Here is a 19,277-nt window from a genome sequence, read left to right as displayed (position 1 = left end):
ACTTGTGAAAAATTCCTATTCAGCATTTTATGCCCTTGTCGCTGGTGTTAATCTTCTGGAAACTTCATTAAGAATAATGACTATCCTGTTTAATTTATACACAAAGTGTGAATTATATGAAACCGTATTCTTTACTGCTAGGCTATCACTGCTCTGAAGTCCTTGTTTGTTCTTCTTTTCCTATTTAGTGATGAAAATATGTTTCTGTAGGAGTTTCTGAAAAAAAGAGGTTCTCTAACTCGAACTGAAATTGGTGTTTCGTAGTGAACTACGACTGGCGGTTGCATATAGAACGCATGTAATGATAAAATCACATGCCTAATGGACCATACTGCCATGACCATAATGACCATACTGCACCCACTCCTCTACCTAGTGTAAAGGAGTGGGTGCAGGTGAACGCCGATGCATTTCATGGACGCCTTTTCAAACCTGGTACGCGGGTCGTCAGCTCCGTGCAACGTTGCTGCTCCATCTGTCAACTACGTCATGGATGCTGAAAACTTACGTCTTCTTTTTGAATTCTTTTTCTACCTTCTATACCAAACTGAAACACTACACCGGTATTTCTCTTCCTCCGTGACAAAGAAGTAATCAGAAAGAAACAATGAGACAGTTCATGTTTCCTTAATAAAATATTAAAAACAATAACTTTTTCAATACATACGTGGATTTATTTTTGTAAAGAATATACATTCTTCATTCATCTATTTATATTTTTACTAATTAGGATAGCGAACTGAGACTTGCGATCTTAGGTCGCGGGATCAATTTTCGGGATACAATCTTATGTAATTCACACTTTATGCATTACTTGTGTAAGATTACCACTGCTCACAAACAAGTTTCTAGAGGATGGGCGGCAGCGTCAACTGCCGTACCATAATACCACACTGCAATCGCCAACCCGCCTGCCAAGCATATCTATTATTGTATATATTGTACATGAGTGGCAGTCTTTGGGCTGAAACGGCAACAAAGGTGCTGAAAAACACACTTTTTTTCAAACCATCCAAAAGAATTTCTGTGAGAAAGAAGTACTCAACTTTAAAACCTTCTTTTAACACGACTAAATCCAAAAATCAATTCTACAGAGAATTCTTGACATGATTATGTAAATTTGCACAAGAATAATCAAAGAGGTTACATATTTTGTTGGCTCATTAATTAGTATGGAAATGTTTGCTTCCTGAAATCATAAATTTAAAAAAAAAAGTTTTTTTCTTATTTCTAGTGCGATATGATCGATAATATTGAAACATGCGTTAGTTGAATAAAGTATGTGACCCATACCGAAACCGTTCAGCTTTTGCAAATCGATTTATTTTTTCATTGAACTGAATAATTGATTCGCCGTTACAATTTTATAAACCGTACAAAAAATCTTACGTGCCTTTACTAGTCGACATGTTTTCTCGAAACTATAGTATCGATGTTTGTATTTTCAGCTTCTCTGAAAGTATTAATATACTTTTAGAATGAAATTCTCATGAAAATTTCGCAATTGAGGCACTCTTTAAAAGCGTCCGTCTTTTTATCAAAGTATGCCAATACATATTAATAAATTTTACAACTTAACTTCTGACTATTAAAACACTGTAATTTATATTTCTCAAAACTACTACTACTTTTTTGAACGATGTTCCTCTTATCGGGAGATATTGTAGCGAAATAATCACAGTTGTCAAGATGCTTTCGCTTATCTGTCAAACCATCGGTCTACGCATGCGCAAAAACTAAAGACGCGCGGCGTATGATTTGTAGGCGGTTGTCAAAACCGCCCCTCACGCCGAAAAATATAATGAAACATAATAACGGCGAACGATTATTGTTGTATTGTTTGTGAATTTGTATTAAATCTTTATTGCTGTGAAGGAATATGGAATTAAAGACTATCTTATACCAATTTTGAACCAATGTTTAATATGTACAAATGATTGGTGAAAGTTTTATGTAACAATTATTTTATTCGCATCACAAATAATATATTACGGCGTTGGTGTCTCTGACGTTGTAGACGGATTACTTTTAAAATAAACTGTCTATCTATCATCCAAGCGTTTTAACTTTTGTGTTCCAGCTCGTTAGTTGTTGTCTCTAACATTGCCTACCGAACCTGTTAAACTCCACCACAGTATGATTTGAATTAAAACAATTTGAAGGCTGGTTTAAATCCTCTTTTGTTGAAGCAATTGACCGTAAATATACTGCTATCAGATTTTATAGAATTACTTATGTTGTGACTTAATAAGTTTAAAATATTTAATCCGATTATTTACGTTGCTTGTAGCTAATCAGGAAAGAGATTAGATCATTTATTAGAATGATTCTGACTATAGATGTAAAAAAGCCGATTTAAAACGTTTAAAACCAAAAGTGGCGGTTTAAAACCCCAAATAAATCTTTTTAAACGGTTTAAAACTCGCCTACTAAAATATAAGAACAGTGTTTTTACACATCATTATCGACAATACTTGGTCTTGTGTTAGTTACCTATGCAGTTTATACCTATGTAGGTAAGTATATTATATATAAAGTACTATAATTATAAAGAAACAATATTACATACAATAGATTAAAATATGTACCTAAATCATAAAGAAATTGTTGATAGGAGTTTTGACCTTTATTTCTAAGTAGTTGAGGTCTACTCAAAGGTCCACTCCTCAATTTCTGTTTAAAGAGTTTGCCGACAGAGAGCCACCGCCGACTGCTATGCACACACACAGTCTGTCAAGAAAGTCATGAAAAGAAATAAAATGTTGCCATATTTAATTTTAGGACAGAAATATCAGTCAGTTTTACAAAGATAGTGGCGCCTCATAAATTTTCATGACTTTCTTGACTGTATGATCATCATGTTGTCGAGTGGACTGTGTAAGATTAGCTAGTTTTTTTATTACTTTCAAGAAAAAGTCGGGTACCTAATAATCTAATTTTATAACAGCTCATTACATTTTAGTTATTTAGTAATGTTTGGCATATTTGGTACGAGTACCTTTATGTTGAATCCAAATTTGCACATTTTTTTACAATACTGGCAACACTGTCATGTCCGCACGCAACACGCTATGTATGTGTGTGTGTGGTGTGGAGTAGGCGAGCTGGCAACGTTGTATCTTGACGTCTCTCCGCGTGAGAAGTGTGTGAGTTTGGTTTTAAACCGAATGAAACTGATTGATAAATCTTTTCAAAATAACCAATATAGTTAACTAGGTAATAGTTTTTCAACTTAGCTAGGTAATGTCTACGCTTGGAATAGATAATGTGTTTATATTTAAGAAAAACATAGTCGTCAACACTAAACGTTTAAAATCGAAAAAATGGGTTTTTTCGGTTTTAAACGGTTTTTTTCGTTTTAAACCGATTGGTTTAATTCGTTTTAAACCGGCCTTACATCTATAATTCTGACCTTTTAAAATAGTTTTATAAAGATTGCAGAAAATGATTTTTTAGTTTTATTTTATTGCAATCAAAAGATCGTATATTGTCGGTAATCCCTATTTCTCTGTAATTGTTATACCGCGCCTTAGGAATGCGTGGTGGGAGCCGACCGGCCTGAAGGCGGATTGTCAGAATATAGCGGCCGTGACTCCACCCCTTTTTGCCAAGCACATACCCAAAAAATTCATCGAAAAGTAAACGAGTGGCGATCACAAATCACATGCGCGGCGTGGGTAGATCTCTTAGTAGATGGACCGAAGACATGGCCAAGATCGCAGGAAGTCGCTCGATCGTGGCAACGCAAGGCCAGTCATCGTGGCAATCTTTGGGAGAGGCAGAGTATACAGAGGGTGACTATCGAACATAATAATGATGAAGCAATGATGCATTTTTGACATGTAAAGTTACACCCATTTAGAAAGTTGTGAACATGCAGTGATTTGTCCCTGAAAGGAAACTTCAACCGTACTGTCGAAACCACCACTCCAGAAAGTGTCAAATCTCGACTCGATCGATTCATATTATCGGATTAATTTTAATTTTTCAAAGAGTACTTCTCCTGCTCCTTCACACTTACAAAACTTTTCGTACGTTGTACACATTGTTTTAATTTTTAAAACAACAAAACAGAATATTGATCGTAAAAATATAGTGATAAAAAAGTACATTCGTCTCATTTTTTACATGATTTTGAAATAACGCGATTAATCGATAAGAATACTTTTATACACGATGTTTTTGTTCCAGAACGAATTTATACTTTTTCTTTATTTTACGTATACCGTTGATAAAAATTTTAGCGTAATCTTATGTTTCGTGTAGCTGGATATCAAACATTACACAAGGAACTTGAGAAATAGCTAATAACTGATTTTGTAACAATAAAAAAACTATCAGAGGCCGTTATTAACGTTTTTGAAACCATACAATTGTAGATGAGAGCATGTTTGGTCTAGACCAGTGGTTCTCAACCTTTTTTCACCTGCGGCACATTTTTAACTATTCTGAAATCTGGCGGCACATAAAGAAAAAAAACCAACAGAAGTTTTTTTGTTGGCATGACAAACTGAATAAAAAGAACCATAAAAATTGTATTATATGTAAATAATCTAAAAATACAACAAAATGGCCAGTTTTCTTAACGATATAAAATTAAAAGCTAATTAACTAAACTACTTTAATGAGAAATTTGAGCTTGATGTTTTTCGATAATTTCATTTATATTTGGTCGTAAAAATGACAATGCTACTCTCATATCGTCTTCTACATTTAACAACCTTGATCTTTTTTTAGTTTTAATATTGGCTAATGCTGAAAATCCGAATTCGCACAAATAAGATGTGGAAAATTGTAATAGAATATTTAAAGCTTTTCTAGATAAAAGTGGATAGATGCATCTGATTTTTATCCAAAATGTATTAAGTGATTCTTCAGAATGTTTTAAAATTAAATCTCGATTAGTTGAAAGCAAAATAAGCTCTTCTTCTTCATTTAAAGTTAACTCAAATACAGCAGTGTCCGTAATTAGAAATGGGTTACGAACCCAATCAAACTTATTAATATCCAATTCCGGGAAATAATAAACAATTCTCTCCTCTAATGTTGTCAAATGATCAAGAACAATTTGTTTAATAATTTTATACCCGTCTTTAGGAACTGATTCGAACTTTTCTAAATTACCTTCTTGGGCTTTCTTTTTCCATAAAGAAATTTGTCTTTTTAACCCCACCAACTTATCAGTTGAATTTAAAATATTTTCATTTGAACCTTGCATACTTGAATTAATACTGTTAAAAATGACAAAAATATCTGACAAATAAGCAAGTTTCGTTGTCCATGTTAAATCTTCTAATATTTCAACAAATTCAATATTATTATTTTGTTCAAAAAAAGCTTTCATTTCCTTTTTTAATTTTAAAACCCGAGATAAGACTTTTCCTCTGGATAGCCATCTTACTTCAGTATGGAGTAGCAAAGATTCATACTTGGACTCCATTGCTTTACATAGTTCCTTGAATAATCTGTTTTTCAATGGTCTTGATTTTATGTAATTTACCATTTTAACACATTGCTCCAAAACTATCTTTAAATCTGGTGACAGGAACTTTGTTATAAGAGCTTCTCTATGCAAAAAACAATGTGTAACTATTATATTTTGATTCAATTCTTTTACATAAGATACAAATCCTTTAATATGCCCGGTCATTGAGGGTGCACCATCTGTGCAAATTCCAATACAAAAATTCCAAGAGACATTTGTTTTTTCTAGATATGAATTAATTACTTCAAAAATATTTTTCCCGGTTGTAAAATTTGACAGCTCCCGACAACATAAAAATTGATTTATAATATCATCTTCATAGATAAATCTAACAAATGCAATTAACTGAGAATTTCCTGTGATGTCGGTGGTTTCATCTATTTGTATTGCAAAAAAGGAATTTTGAAGATTTTTTGTAGTATTCTGCTCGATATTTTCTGATAGATCTTTTATCCTGCGATGTATAGTGTCATTAGAAAGGGGTATTTTGGAAATTTCAACATCGGCTGATTCACCAATCATCGTTTTGACTATTTTACGGCAAGCAGGTAATATAATTTCTTCTGCTAAATTATGGGGCTTCAATTTTACTGCGATCAATTCCGCGATTTCATAAGAAGCAAACTGAGCTTTTTCGGACACACAAAATTGTTTTTTAAAATTTTTTCCTTGTTTTACTTTTGTTGAAAGATACGTTTTAAAATAGTTCTTATCTTTGGTTGATAAAGAGGGATGATTGGTAACCAAGTGACGAAGAAGTTTGCTAGGAACCATAGCACTATTTGATAATTTTAAATTGCATATAATACATTCTGGGACTACTATGTTATTTTCTAACGATGAGGTGAATCCAAATCTTAAAAAATTGTCGTTATATTTTCTAGGAATTATATACTTTTTTAAAATAGAACTATTTTCACTTAAAACAGAGGAACACTCATTACTTTGGTCGTATATGTCATCATTATTGTTACTTGCATCATCATCATCATTATTCTTTTTTTTCTTTATCCATTTGTCCATTTTTAAGGGGTCTGAAAAAAACAAAAAAATTACTGTCAAAAAAATCGAAGAATATATAAATTTAAATTTATAAATATACAAATTCTGTAACCATTTGTAATTTATGAAAATGAAAAATATAACCCTTATGAAGTTATATAACTTTCACACAAATACAATTTTTAATGCATAAAATCGAATTTTATTTAAATAATTGCTGCCATTGTATTCGTGAAACAATTTAGCAGCAAACCTCGGGATTTTTTTAGATATAAACAGCAAACTTTTTTAATTACAGAAATATTCATCGAATGGAATAAAATCTGAAAAGTCTTAGATATTGTAAATCAAAGAATACGTGCATTGCAAAGTCAATATACCTCCTATTTTTTTATCGAAACTACATGCCAACAAATTAATAAGGATACGAATCAAATACTTTTCTAATTTTACAAAGGGTAGATTAGTATTACAATGGAAAATCATGTAAATTTAAAATATCACACAAACAACATGCTCATTTGGAAAAAGACAAGTGTGGTAGACTTGAGACAATTTTTAATACATAAACATGACTTTATCATAATTAGGGATTAAGAAAAGCGTTTTGTAAATTAAATATAATTAGCTGGTTCAATATATAAATATTTACGTTGAATATTTTTTTTTGTATATGTGTTATATATATTTTAAATTTTTCGCGGCACATTTTTAAAATCTCGCGGCACACAAAAGTGCCGCGGCACATGGGTTGAGAATCACTGGTCTAGACCGTAACAAAAGTGCACTCTTGTTATAAATCTGCAAAATAAAAGTTGCAAAATCGATTTTTTTTCCCAATTTCAAATGTACAAAACATAATGAAATTTTAAATATTTAAGCTGTAATAAAAAATGTTGTTATTTCACTTTTGTAAAATTGATTTTATTATTACTTCTTTTAAAGTTTTTTTGAAAAAAAATATTTTTTTTACATAACGTCAAATTAAGCATCTGTCAAATGTAATATTTTTACACGATTTTTATTCCTCGCTTTTCTAAGAAACGCATCTGCTGTGAAAAAAAAAAGATTTGAATGTAATTGAATAAGTAAACGCGAATCCAAAACCTGACCATTTAGTGTCTAGGGAAAGAACTATAGGTATTTACATATATATTATTACTCTAGTATATCAGTTACTCAGATTAAGGAAAACAAGTTTGTTTATATAGATATATATATGTATGATTTATATAGCCTAGGTAAGCTGTCTAGGATCAGTTAGCGGAGAACTGTGACGCCGTGAAGATGTTTAAGCTACTTCTTCTGTTTTTATGTAAGTATTTTTTTTAATATCATTATTATTTAAATAAATCTCACTTTTTTATTTTTCTCTAGATCGTGTGACTAAAATTGTTCGTAATTAAGATTTGATATGTTACAATTTTTACCTAAATAATTAAAACAGAATTGAAAATTTAAGTTTTTTTTTTTAATTTTAATGTTATTATATCGAGTGCACCTAACATTTTAAAAAAAAATTATGTACCACATTAATGCACATATTACTCCATTTTTTGAAAAAAAAAGAAGGAGAATCCACTGATGAAAATGGAGAATCCACTGATGAAGATCTTTATTTCGCCTGCGAAATATATTTATCTTCGTTTTATTAAAAATTAAAAATACTGTCAATAATACAATAATGTATTTATTAGCTATGTTTTCTGCGAATGATTACAAAATGTAATGACCATATATGTTATGATAATGTGGTTTTTAATTATTGTTTTTATTTCCGTGAGTTCGGCAAAATAAAAAAAAAACAACTCGTTTCGATCGTTCCAGTCTGTCTATACTTTATTATTGTGTTTAACTAAATGTAAACAAGAATTTTATTCCAAAATTAATATATTAAGGAGTATTAAACATTTTAGTATGTGATCAAATTAGAAGTATTTTGTTATACATTACGCTATAATTTATATAATTTTTTATGTATATTATACCGCTATATTGTTGGCGAGAGGAAGTTTCCATCACTAAGTTCAGATTTAGATAAAAGAATAGAAAATAAGTCTGAAGTTACAAATAAATTCTTACATACAGTTAAAAAGTTTAAAGAAACTAACAATGAAACTGAATTAAATTTGTGAAAACAAAAATGTACAATCATCAAACAACAATTCGTAATTGGTCATGGCAACTCTAAAAGCGAAGGCCTCACAACAACTCGCAAAGACTCCACCCATGTTATATCGCACACAAATACGCGTATAATGCAAAAAATTTAAATACTACACTTATCACAAATTGCTCTATTTTCGGGAACGGCCGCTCGTCCCCGCCTCCGTATCTCAAATCGCACACTTACTGCTATCTCTAATCGCACACTTATACTTACTACACTCACATGGTTCCTGTCTGGTACCTTCGTGTGATCGTACTTTTATTAAGTTGTCAAACCCTTCAGTTCACGCAATCAATTACGATGAAGCTAAGTAAAAGCCTTCCGGGCTAGCAAGTAACTAATACTTCAACAGAAACAATGCATTCTGTCATAGCGTCGATCTTTTATGGGGTAACTTCTTAAAATATGTGTATATATTATTTAAAATTCAATTGGTTCAATTTATGAAAAACTACGCCATTTTTACGTATTCAATCTTTAATAATAAACGGTTAGTTCAGCACAGGTTTTTCTTTAATGTATCTAACAGAAACGATATTTTTAATATAACACTACCTGTCCAAAGTAAGAAAAGGACCATTATTTAGCCACTTCCGCACATGCAGTGGTAGTCGTGCAATGAAATGCACCGCCCGCCAGCCCGCTGATAAATGAGTATGCGGCAAACAATGCGAATCACACAACTGCCACCACCAAATTACTCAACACGTGTTTCACCCCTCCACGGGGCATCCTCAGGAGTTATGTTACACCGATTAGTGCCAAACATAGAGTACATAGTACAAGTATAGACTCTGTGTTTGGCACTAATCGGTGAGACCACGTGTTGAGTAATTTGGTAGTGGCGGTTGTGTGATTCGCATTGTTTGCCGCATACTTAGGATGGACTTCCGCGAGGTAACGCCTGATTCCATTAAAATACCTGTCCACTTCGCTCTTTTAATAAACGACACTTAACAGGCAGAATTTTGTAAATTCCATTTTTAAATGACCTCCTTGGTTGTTCACTGACATGTTGAACACTTATAATATATAGTACTAAATTGCAAGTGTCTAAGCTCTATCCAAATATATCGTTAAAAGTCTAGATATAGTTTTAAACACATTTTTTTTAGTTTCAGTAACTTTTGCATCGGAATATGACGAAGTTTCTGACAGAGTGTATACACGGACGGCGGTAGGAGATGCCGTTGACAAAGCTTCGATGAGATTGCTAAAGGTATGTTCCTTTTTTAATACGATCTAACCAGTATGCATTTTCAAGATTACTTCGTATTGAAGGAAAAAGTTATTCAGTAAGAAAAGGACTAATATATAGCTACTTCCGCTATGTAGCAGTAGTCATGCAATAAAGTGCACCGCCCGCCAGCCCGCCAGGAGTAATGTAACATTACTCCTGAGGATGCCTCATGGAGGGGTGAAACACGTGTTGAGTGATTTAACTGTGGTAGTTGTGTAATTAGCATTATTTGCCGCATGCGCATTTATCATCGGGCTGGCGGGCTGTGCACGATATTGCACGACTACTGCTACATAGCGGAAGCAGCTATATATTAGTCATTTTCTTACTTAAGATGGAATTCCGCAAAGTATTCACTCCTGTTATACATAATTTCATTATAATTACAATATATAGTGATGGTGTTAGTTATGATGATGATGAGTAATCAGAACCTCATTCAAAAGCCAACGATCGCTCAATGAACCGTGTATTGGTCTTTGTTTGGGAATACTCTACGAGTTAGAATTAGAAATGATGAGATCTATCGTTGACGAAGGTATGTAGTCCAGTGGATCAATAAGTGGAATTGGGGCCATGTAGCTCAGAACAGATGGCCGCTAGAGCCTTAAGATACTTAAGTAGGGGCTATAGACTGATCTTGTTAAGTTACGCTGGACCCTGGCTGCAATATTATATTTTTTTTGTTGACATTAACAAATGGCGTTTACTCGTTGCCATTTATAGATCGACAGAGCGCTAAATTTAATTTACTTATATGTATTTACATTATGCAAATTACTGCCAGTGGGCTTCCTCGAAGCCTTCGGCTCGAACTGTTACATTATTTTGTTTTATTTATTTATATACACTTCTTGTAACGTACAAAATGCAAACTTATTGCTGAAGGCATGCGTTTATGTAAAAAGTGTTTAATAATAATAATTAGGGATTAGTTTACTTATCTGGTCGCTCCATAGAGTCACTGATGATAGGGACTCCTGGGATAAAAATAATTCAAAATTTCTTTATTCATTCAAGCATTTACATTCATTTTTGTATTGTCAATTATTTTAACAATATAAGTAGTAAGATACCATCGGCTCGATGTGCTAATCTGCCGAGAAGAGCCGTCCAGAAACACAACATATGCTATTTTTTAAATGAAATTTAATAAGGTTTGATGTACATATATGTTATGAAATCAATCACGTAAATGAGCTAACAAACCAAGTTCAAACATTTCGATCTATAATCTCTTGGAGGCTATAGTGAAATTAATTTAATAATATATGTTTTACTTTATATTAAAAAGTAATGGAAGGTCTATAATATCTTGTGGAATATCTTGTGTCTTAACTAGGGCGGTCACTTAAAACGTAGGTAGTATTTACACTCCAGAAACCTGCACGCAGGACCTCGAGTAGCGGAAATATTATTAGTGGATTTTTAAATGAATTTCTAGACAACTAATATCAGTACGATTTTGAAAAGCATAGCATGTACAAATACATAATTTATGAACTCTGTCTTGTCGACATATAGATTTTCGGGACTGTCCCTTTTCGCGAGACTTTCCCTAAAAAGTTACTTTTCAATTTAAATATAAATATGAACCGAAATGTATTTTACGTTAAGGATATATACGACGTGAGCGATGACAAAAACGTGATCGCCTCGCCGCTCGGTGTCTTCACGCTGCTGTCTCTCTACTCCGCTGCGACCACCGGCGACAGCAGAGAACAGTTGGTCAAGTACTTGGGCTTGCCCGACTATACACAGGTGAGTTAAATATAAGGTACAGGTCAACATGTAATGCGTAAATTGGATTTTTCAAACGTTCCCACAATCGAACCAAAAGATAACAACTGCACTTGATGTTTCATGATTTGTGGAAGCCACAATTTGGTATCGTATTTGGACTTTTTAATAATTTTATATAAACATTATACTAAATTAAATATGCAATATATATGGCAACACTTTTGATATTTTTATTATCTGGCAATTCCACTTATTCCTCTTATAACTCAACTTCTACGGCACATGAAAAATAAATTGGTTCTTATTCCAGGCATATATGTCTCCTATATAATACATTATATCGCTTTATTGTTCAATCTTGCCTTAAAACGATTCGTCATTAAAAATCGTACAAGAATATCATAATTAAACATAAAATGTAACATGTACAGTATATAGGGTATTCATCAATTTCAAATTATCTTATTATAAAAGGGGATTTCAGGCGTGGTATAAAAATAACCAAGGAGTATGAGTACAGTCATAAATAAATTTTGGGAGGAATATAATAACATAAATCTGTTTTAAAAAATATTAAACAAATAGAATTTTTAATCAACATAATATATATAATATTTTAATTTAATTTTTGCCGTTATTTCACATGAGTGTCAATCAGAAGCCAAATTTATCTTTTGTTGTTTATTTATTAAAAAAAAATAATAAGAAATCAAAAATATGACGCACCGGCGCGAGGCCGGCACTATGAAAGGAATTCTTTTTATCGCTGTCGAGTCTCAAGCGCAGTGCCGTGCTATAAAGTTAGTCGATGGGCATCTCACGCCGGCGCGAGACCGGCACACCGTACACACTACGTCTCGCACCGGTAACTGTTGTCAAATAAAAACATGCAAATCCTAATAGTGTAAAGAGCATCTTCGGAGAGGCGTCAAGGAATTACTTCCAAGACGCCGTACACCACCCGAACCATCTGATGGCCCTAGCGGCCGAATATTAAGCCAGACAAACAATCATCGACAACAAAGCGTAGGCCACGCCACGCAATGCCGAACGAGGACGCACCAACCCCGAAAGGCATCAAAAGACGCCCCCCAAAAAGTCCACCAAGAAAGTCACGCACAAGGTGACAAGACACGCCCGAACAAGAGGGCGCACCGAATAGCAACTACCAGGAGGTAGTTGCAAGAAGAACGAAGACATCAAGAAGAACATCGACGCCGACGCAGACTCCAACACCACCATCGAAGGAGAAAAGCAGCAGCAGCAACACAGCAAGTCTCTCGCAGCGCACCGAAGCGCCGTGAGGCGGCGACTAATATGAAGCAGTAGGCGGAAAATTTTTAGAGCCCTGAGTTCGGCGAAGTTGTAAGAGCCCCACAAGGCTAACAACAAGTGCAACATCCAGAATACAGAGTGTAAAGAGTTTTTAAGTGAAATTAAATTTTGATAATGAATTGCTCTAATTAAATAGATACTTTCAAAGTTATTCAAAGGTTCTTCGCAGATCAGGTCGCGTTTAAAACTCTCGTAGCTTTTAATTGAAGGATGAATTATAAACTAGCTCAATTAAAGCTATTTCAATAGATATCTAGTGTCAATCAAATTAAGATTTGGCGTTCCTCTGATATCATCAGATGTCAGTAGTTGCTCCTTAGTGTAGAGTAATATAAACATTACGAAAATAGCAGAAGTCAAAAGAGTAAAATAATAATTCAGTTGTTAAGGGGCTGAAACTAAAATGATGATGATAAACTATTCCGCTATTTTAAACGTGTAAAGGACTACCGACAATGTATCATGAAAACATAGCTGAAGAATTCATTGTTTTCAGATGACCAAGTCCTATAAAAACCTAACTCAGAGGTTCATCACCATGGACCCCAAGTTCCTGACGCTCGCCAACAAAGTCTGCGTGTCCAATGATTACCAGTTGAAGGAGGATTTCCGAAACATCGTGACCAGAGACTACCACAGCGAGGTGGACAGTGTCGACTTCAAGAACCCGCGCGGTGTAGTGGAGATGATCAATCGTTGGGTGAGTTTGTACGCACTTTGTCCATGTCCATCAACAATTATATTCAAATATAATAATAATAATCAGGACTTTCAGTCATTGTTATACAGGTTGATTGGAAATAAGTGTAAAAGCATGCATTGCATTTGTTGTGAATGATGTTAGGCTGCTAGCCGGTTTTGGCTTTATACAGCTTCATCGAAATTGAGCCCGTGGAAATATAGGACCACGGGCTAAAATTTTAGGCTGTGGATCGTACCACAGTTACGGCGAAGACGACTAAACGCGGAAAACTACAACCGTGTAGGTGTATAGTGGAATGAGTGGGGAAGTGTAAAAGGTTTAATGGGGTAAATATATAGCACATTTGCTGTCAATGAATATATAAAACAGCCTATCAAAAACAATATATAATAATAGAAATATCTAAAATCTAAATTCTACAAATCTCCAAAATCACTTGCTGAATTAAAGCAAAGCATGATACAAAGGAAGAAATGGCGGTAGTTATAAAATATATTGTAGGTGTTTTCGAAAATCTTCAAAAATTTTGAAGATATGGAGAATCTGACAACATGATTTTAACAAATAAATTATTAGAGGGACCGGAAAGTAATGTCACTTTCAAATTTAAATTTACACGATAAAATTTGCAGCAATTTTTTATTTCTTATCAACAATATATTCACCTCTAGTATACTAATTTCCAATGATGGAGCGGTAACAAATCAATCGGTTTTTTTGTAAAATACGTGTACAGAAACGACTTTACTTTCGGGTTCCCCTAATACATTCCTTCCTTTGTTTAATAAAAATGTATATTCGTTAATAAACCACATGAAATGATTTGGTTCAAATTTTACCATGGTAAATCACAAGCTGAATTTAGCTGGTGATTTGCAAGCTGTTGCCTTACCTGTTAGGGTAACGGGTCATACCTAAAAGAAAATTAGTGTCAATAGTGGCAACACCACACTTATAATAATCTCAAAATTTGTTTTTATGTAATATGTTATAGGCCGATCAGAAGACTCGAGGTCATATCAAGCAACCCGTGTCAGAAGAATTGTTTACTTCAGAAACCGCAGCTGCTCTTTTCAATGTTATATTCTTTCAGGTAACACAGTGATATTACAACAGTACACATTTTTTTTAATGGCCTCCGCTATTGGGGGCCTCTCGTACCCCTAACTTTTTGGGATTAGGGACTTTATTGTTCAATTTTTTTTTCCAGTCTTTTCTTTATTTATCACTCTCTTTCACGCGTCACAATATCTTTCATTCTTTACTTTTGTCCTTCACAATATTTTTCGTTTTGCTCTTTTATACCTTCTTTCTTTTCAATAGTACACATTATATACATTACACTATTTTATAACTGTGTTATTATTATTTAATTATACTATTTAATGAATTGTAAAATTGAAATGGCAACGGGTAGGACACATATCGCGCAGAGCAGGTAATCGCTTTGACCGATTAGTGCCAAACACATAGTCCTAATCGTCCATGGCACTAATCGGTGTATCGCCAGTGCCAAATACAGAGTTGAGATTGGCAATAATCGGTGTAATATAACTCCTGAAGATGCCCAGTGGAGTGGTGAAACACGTGTTGAGTGATTTAACGGTGGCGGTTGTGTGATTCGCATTGTTTGCCGCATACGCATTTATCAGCGGGCTGGCGGGCGGTGCACTTTGTTGCACGACTACCACTGCATGTGCGGAAATGACTAAATATTGGTCCTTTTCTTACTTAGCATGGACTTCCGCAAGGTAACAGCTGATTCCATTAAATATTGACTGACAATCTTGTAAATGTAAATTAGGGACCTCGCGTACCCCTAACTGATTTATGGTTTAGGGGACTTTTATTATCTTTTCATTAATATTTTTACATTTTATTTAATTTGTCTGTCGTCTGTCATACCCTTCCATTCCATTTTCTCTCTTTTCCAATACTTTTCATCCATCGCCTCGTTTTTTAGTTTTTATTTTATTTTACTTCATTTAATTTATGTACATATTTTTATTCCTTACATATATTTTTATTTCATTTACAATTTTCTTAGTTTTAACTTTTATTCTTATTTATTATAAGTGTAGCAATTCTAGAAAAGTCTTTGGAAGACTGACTCAGACTGAATGCAGGTTCCATCAGATCTTATTGTAAATATATGGAGGAGGCATTTTTCCAGTAGTGGACGTCTGATGATGTTAAGATAGTAAAGATGGACCAAAGACAAAACATATTTAACAAATTTTTAGCTTTTTATGTATTTAATTAACGAAAATTATATAACAAACTATAATATGAAAACCTATTTTATTTATTTATTTAAAATAGAGATACATTTACTATATGTAAAAATAATTGTAACATTTAAAAAACAATTCCATATGTATATTTAAATGTTCGCAGGGACATTGGCACGTTCCATTCGAAAAGGCAGATACGGTCGAGAAAAATTTCCACATCAGCGAATCGAACACCGTTCAGAAACCCACCATGCACCTTTTGCAGTCACTGTATTATCATGAAGATAAAGTTTTGGGAGCTCGAGTAATTCTATTTTTAATTATCATGTTTATACTAAACATTATACGCTACTACATGGAAAAATACAGGATAATAGTTCAAAAATGTATATCGAATCCGTATCCACAAAAACTTCACACTGGTAATCTTCAGTACATAAAATGGTTCCGGTAATTCCCCTACGGCAAGCAAAAGTGAAAGTACATTGCTATAGACTGCCCTTGCATTAAATACTAGACATTACTCCAATAATATGATAGCCTATAGGTTAAATAAAAAAATTTTTTTGCCAATAATCACCTATCAGAATTCATTCGTGTAAAGATTTAATATCCAATTTTTGTGCTAGCATTTTTAATCTATGTATTAAACCTGCCCAGAATATTAACAAATAATGAAAAATAATCGCACACACACACATATATAAAAATAGAGATAAAAATTAAGCTATTTATACATTTATCTAGGCTTTTTTAAAATTAGTAACTGTGGTAAGCAACAGTGTACTCTTTTACAATAATCTCTCGAAGACTGAATATTCATGCTTATTGCGTATTAGAAAAATATTAATCAAAAAACTCAGATTTTTTTTATATTCATGAAAAAATTATTTAAGGAAAGTACTTTAAATACCTTATAACCTGAAATGACCTGATTAAGTTTGTAAAGGGCGCTTCTCATCTGATCGTGCTTGGAAACCTCGTAGCCACGTATTTTACTCTCTTTTGCCATTCTTCTCACGGCGTACAAAAGGATCACTTATATTCATCACTTGCCAGAAGAGCCCAATATGATAGAAACTGGAATCAGATTGAACCCTCCTTATAATAGCACCCTTGAACTTCAGATACGAGGCCTCCTAACGCGCTCTGATCTGAGAAGTGCGCAAAACACACACCGACAGGATTTTTGAGGTTATTTTTACAAGAACAAATAATTCTTGAACTACACCATAACGATGACGGCATCTATGTATTGCTTAAATAATGTGAATAAATAAACAGTAATTAATTTATTTTCATAGATGATTGAGCTGCCATACAAAGAGTCAGATTTTCGAATGATCGTGGTGTTGCCTGATGCTGTGGACGGCTTGCCGGCGGTCATGGACAAGTTGGCTCAGAAGGGAATCCTAGAAAATGTGTTCGCTATGAGAACCCCAGGCAGAGAAATCGATTTGGACATGCCGAAATTCGATGTCAAATCGAAAAACCATTTAAAATCGATTTTAATGAAGGTAAATCAATCTGCAGTTCCTACAATTTCATGAATTATACTTAAATTAATACATCTTTTACTTATAGTAGGTCTTTATGCTTTGGTCAGTAGTTATGGATCACAAAATGAATTTATTTATTTCATTTTTAATCAATTAATTGATATTAATATATATTTTTATTTTGGACACGATATAATTATAATTAATTAACTAATCAAAAAAGTGATAATAAATGAAAACACTGTTTTCATTCAAAAACGAGGAATTGATGTACACGTTCATTAATTGTTTTGAACGGAATAGTGTCTGTGTACGCGTGTTTGTTTTAATTTGATTACTCTGAAATTGGTTTCATTATTTTATTTTTTATTAGAATAAGTCAGACCATCTGACAGTACAGTCTATTGTGAGTATTAGTAAGGAATATATATATATATATATATATATTACAGAGATCAAGTTTTAGCTATATTTTTTTTAATATTTTATGAAATATGTAATAATGATTATCGCAACGACTTTGTATCAAATGAAAAGGAAGGTGTTACCGGAATATTCCTCAATGGAGCCAGAGGCGTCGTGAAAGACAAATCACTCTTAGTGTCGAAGGTGTTCCAAGAAGCTTTCGTGAAAGTAGACGAGGAGGGCGCCACGGCCGGAGCTTTTACTGGTAAATAATATAAAAAATTTTATTCTAACTTACGACTCTCAATTCTTGTTAAATGATGCCTTTTTCTTCCATACATAATTGCGTGATATCTTGAAATGTGGGAGTAAATCTCAAGATTTATTTAAAAAAAAAGTAGCGTTGTAATTATATTTTATATGTTGTTCTTTAATAGTTTTGGAGGCTTTATTAAAAATAGTTATTTTCATTAGTTTTCTTCAGTCTTATTATTAAATTAATCTAATTGAGTATGATTTCTAAGGACAATGCTTAAAATATAAGTAGCATTGGATGTAAATTTATTTGCATTCTCAAGCTTACAAGTACGTAATATACAATAATAATAATATCTCACAAATAGTTTATAACCTATTTGTGTCACTAATCATATGTCAGTGACATATGATTTGTGACACAACAAGTGATGATTTGGGTTAAATGTCAATATCAATTCAATATTGTTTATTTTCTTTCATTTACATATTTTATATAATCTGTTATACTTTCTAATGAAACCGAATTTTTAGTTAAATATCATATAATTTCACAAAAAAACTTAATAAATTTTTATTTTAAAACGATAATGTCGTTCATTTGCTTTTCTCTAAAGGGTTTCTTGTAATAGTTTAATAAAATAGCCGAAATACATAAATTTAAATTTGTTACAGGAATTGTATTGTTGCCGATATCTACGAATTCAAAGCCTCCCTCGCCTATTCAATTCAAAGTGGACCGGCCTTTCCTGTACGCCATTCTACACAAGGACGTCGTGCTTTTTGTAGGGACATACACACATTAAAAGTCCTGTTGTGTTAACTTTTTTGGTTTGAATGAAATGTGCACGTAACCAAAATAAATTGATATAAAAAATAATGAGTTTCTTTGTCTTGATGTCTAATAAGGGTAAGAAATAGTACACAGATAATAAATAATAAATAGAATAGGTACAATTCTAACGATGACAGTTTAGACTTAAATTCGATTGTAAAGTACATGTTTCCTCAAAGTTAATATTAAAATATAATTAACCGATATGTTTGTACAGACTGCGTTTTTATATGAAGACAGATATAATATTTAATGGAATCAGGCGTTATTTTGCAGAAGCTCATCCTAAGTAAGAAAAGGACCAATATATAGCTACTTTCGCACATGCAGTCGTAGTCGTGAAATAAAGTGCACCGCCCGCCAGCTCGCTG

The 19,277-nt window shown here is 33.0% G+C and overlaps 1 protein-coding gene across 1 annotated transcript; it reads left to right on the top strand.

The window, feature by feature from the left end:
- The first annotated feature begins 11,487 nt into the window (after positions 1 to 11,487).
- Positions 11,488 to 18,949, top strand: LOC137921717 (antichymotrypsin-1-like). Its single transcript, XM_068764530.1, has 8 exons — positions 11,488 to 11,658; positions 12,803 to 12,940; positions 13,472 to 13,675; positions 14,673 to 14,771; positions 16,076 to 16,216; positions 17,217 to 17,429; positions 17,949 to 18,081; positions 18,747 to 18,949. Exons 1-8 carry the CDS (start codon positions 11,488 to 11,490, stop codon positions 18,875 to 18,877), a joined length of 1,230 nt encoding a protein of 409 aa, XP_068620631.1. The 3' UTR covers positions 18,878 to 18,949.
- The last annotated feature ends 328 nt before the right edge of the window (positions 18,950 to 19,277 follow it).

The sequence above is a fragment of the Battus philenor genome, unplaced genomic scaffold (genome assembly GCF_028537555.1).
Source record: "Battus philenor isolate CCGP_79_NKW_IND1 unplaced genomic scaffold, ilBatPhil1.0.hap1 SCAF_19, whole genome shotgun sequence".
Lineage (NCBI taxonomy): Eukaryota > Metazoa > Arthropoda > Insecta > Lepidoptera > Papilionidae > Battus > Battus philenor.
Note: the sequence above shows the minus strand (reverse complement) of the source record. Positions and strands in the feature narration are given on the sequence as shown.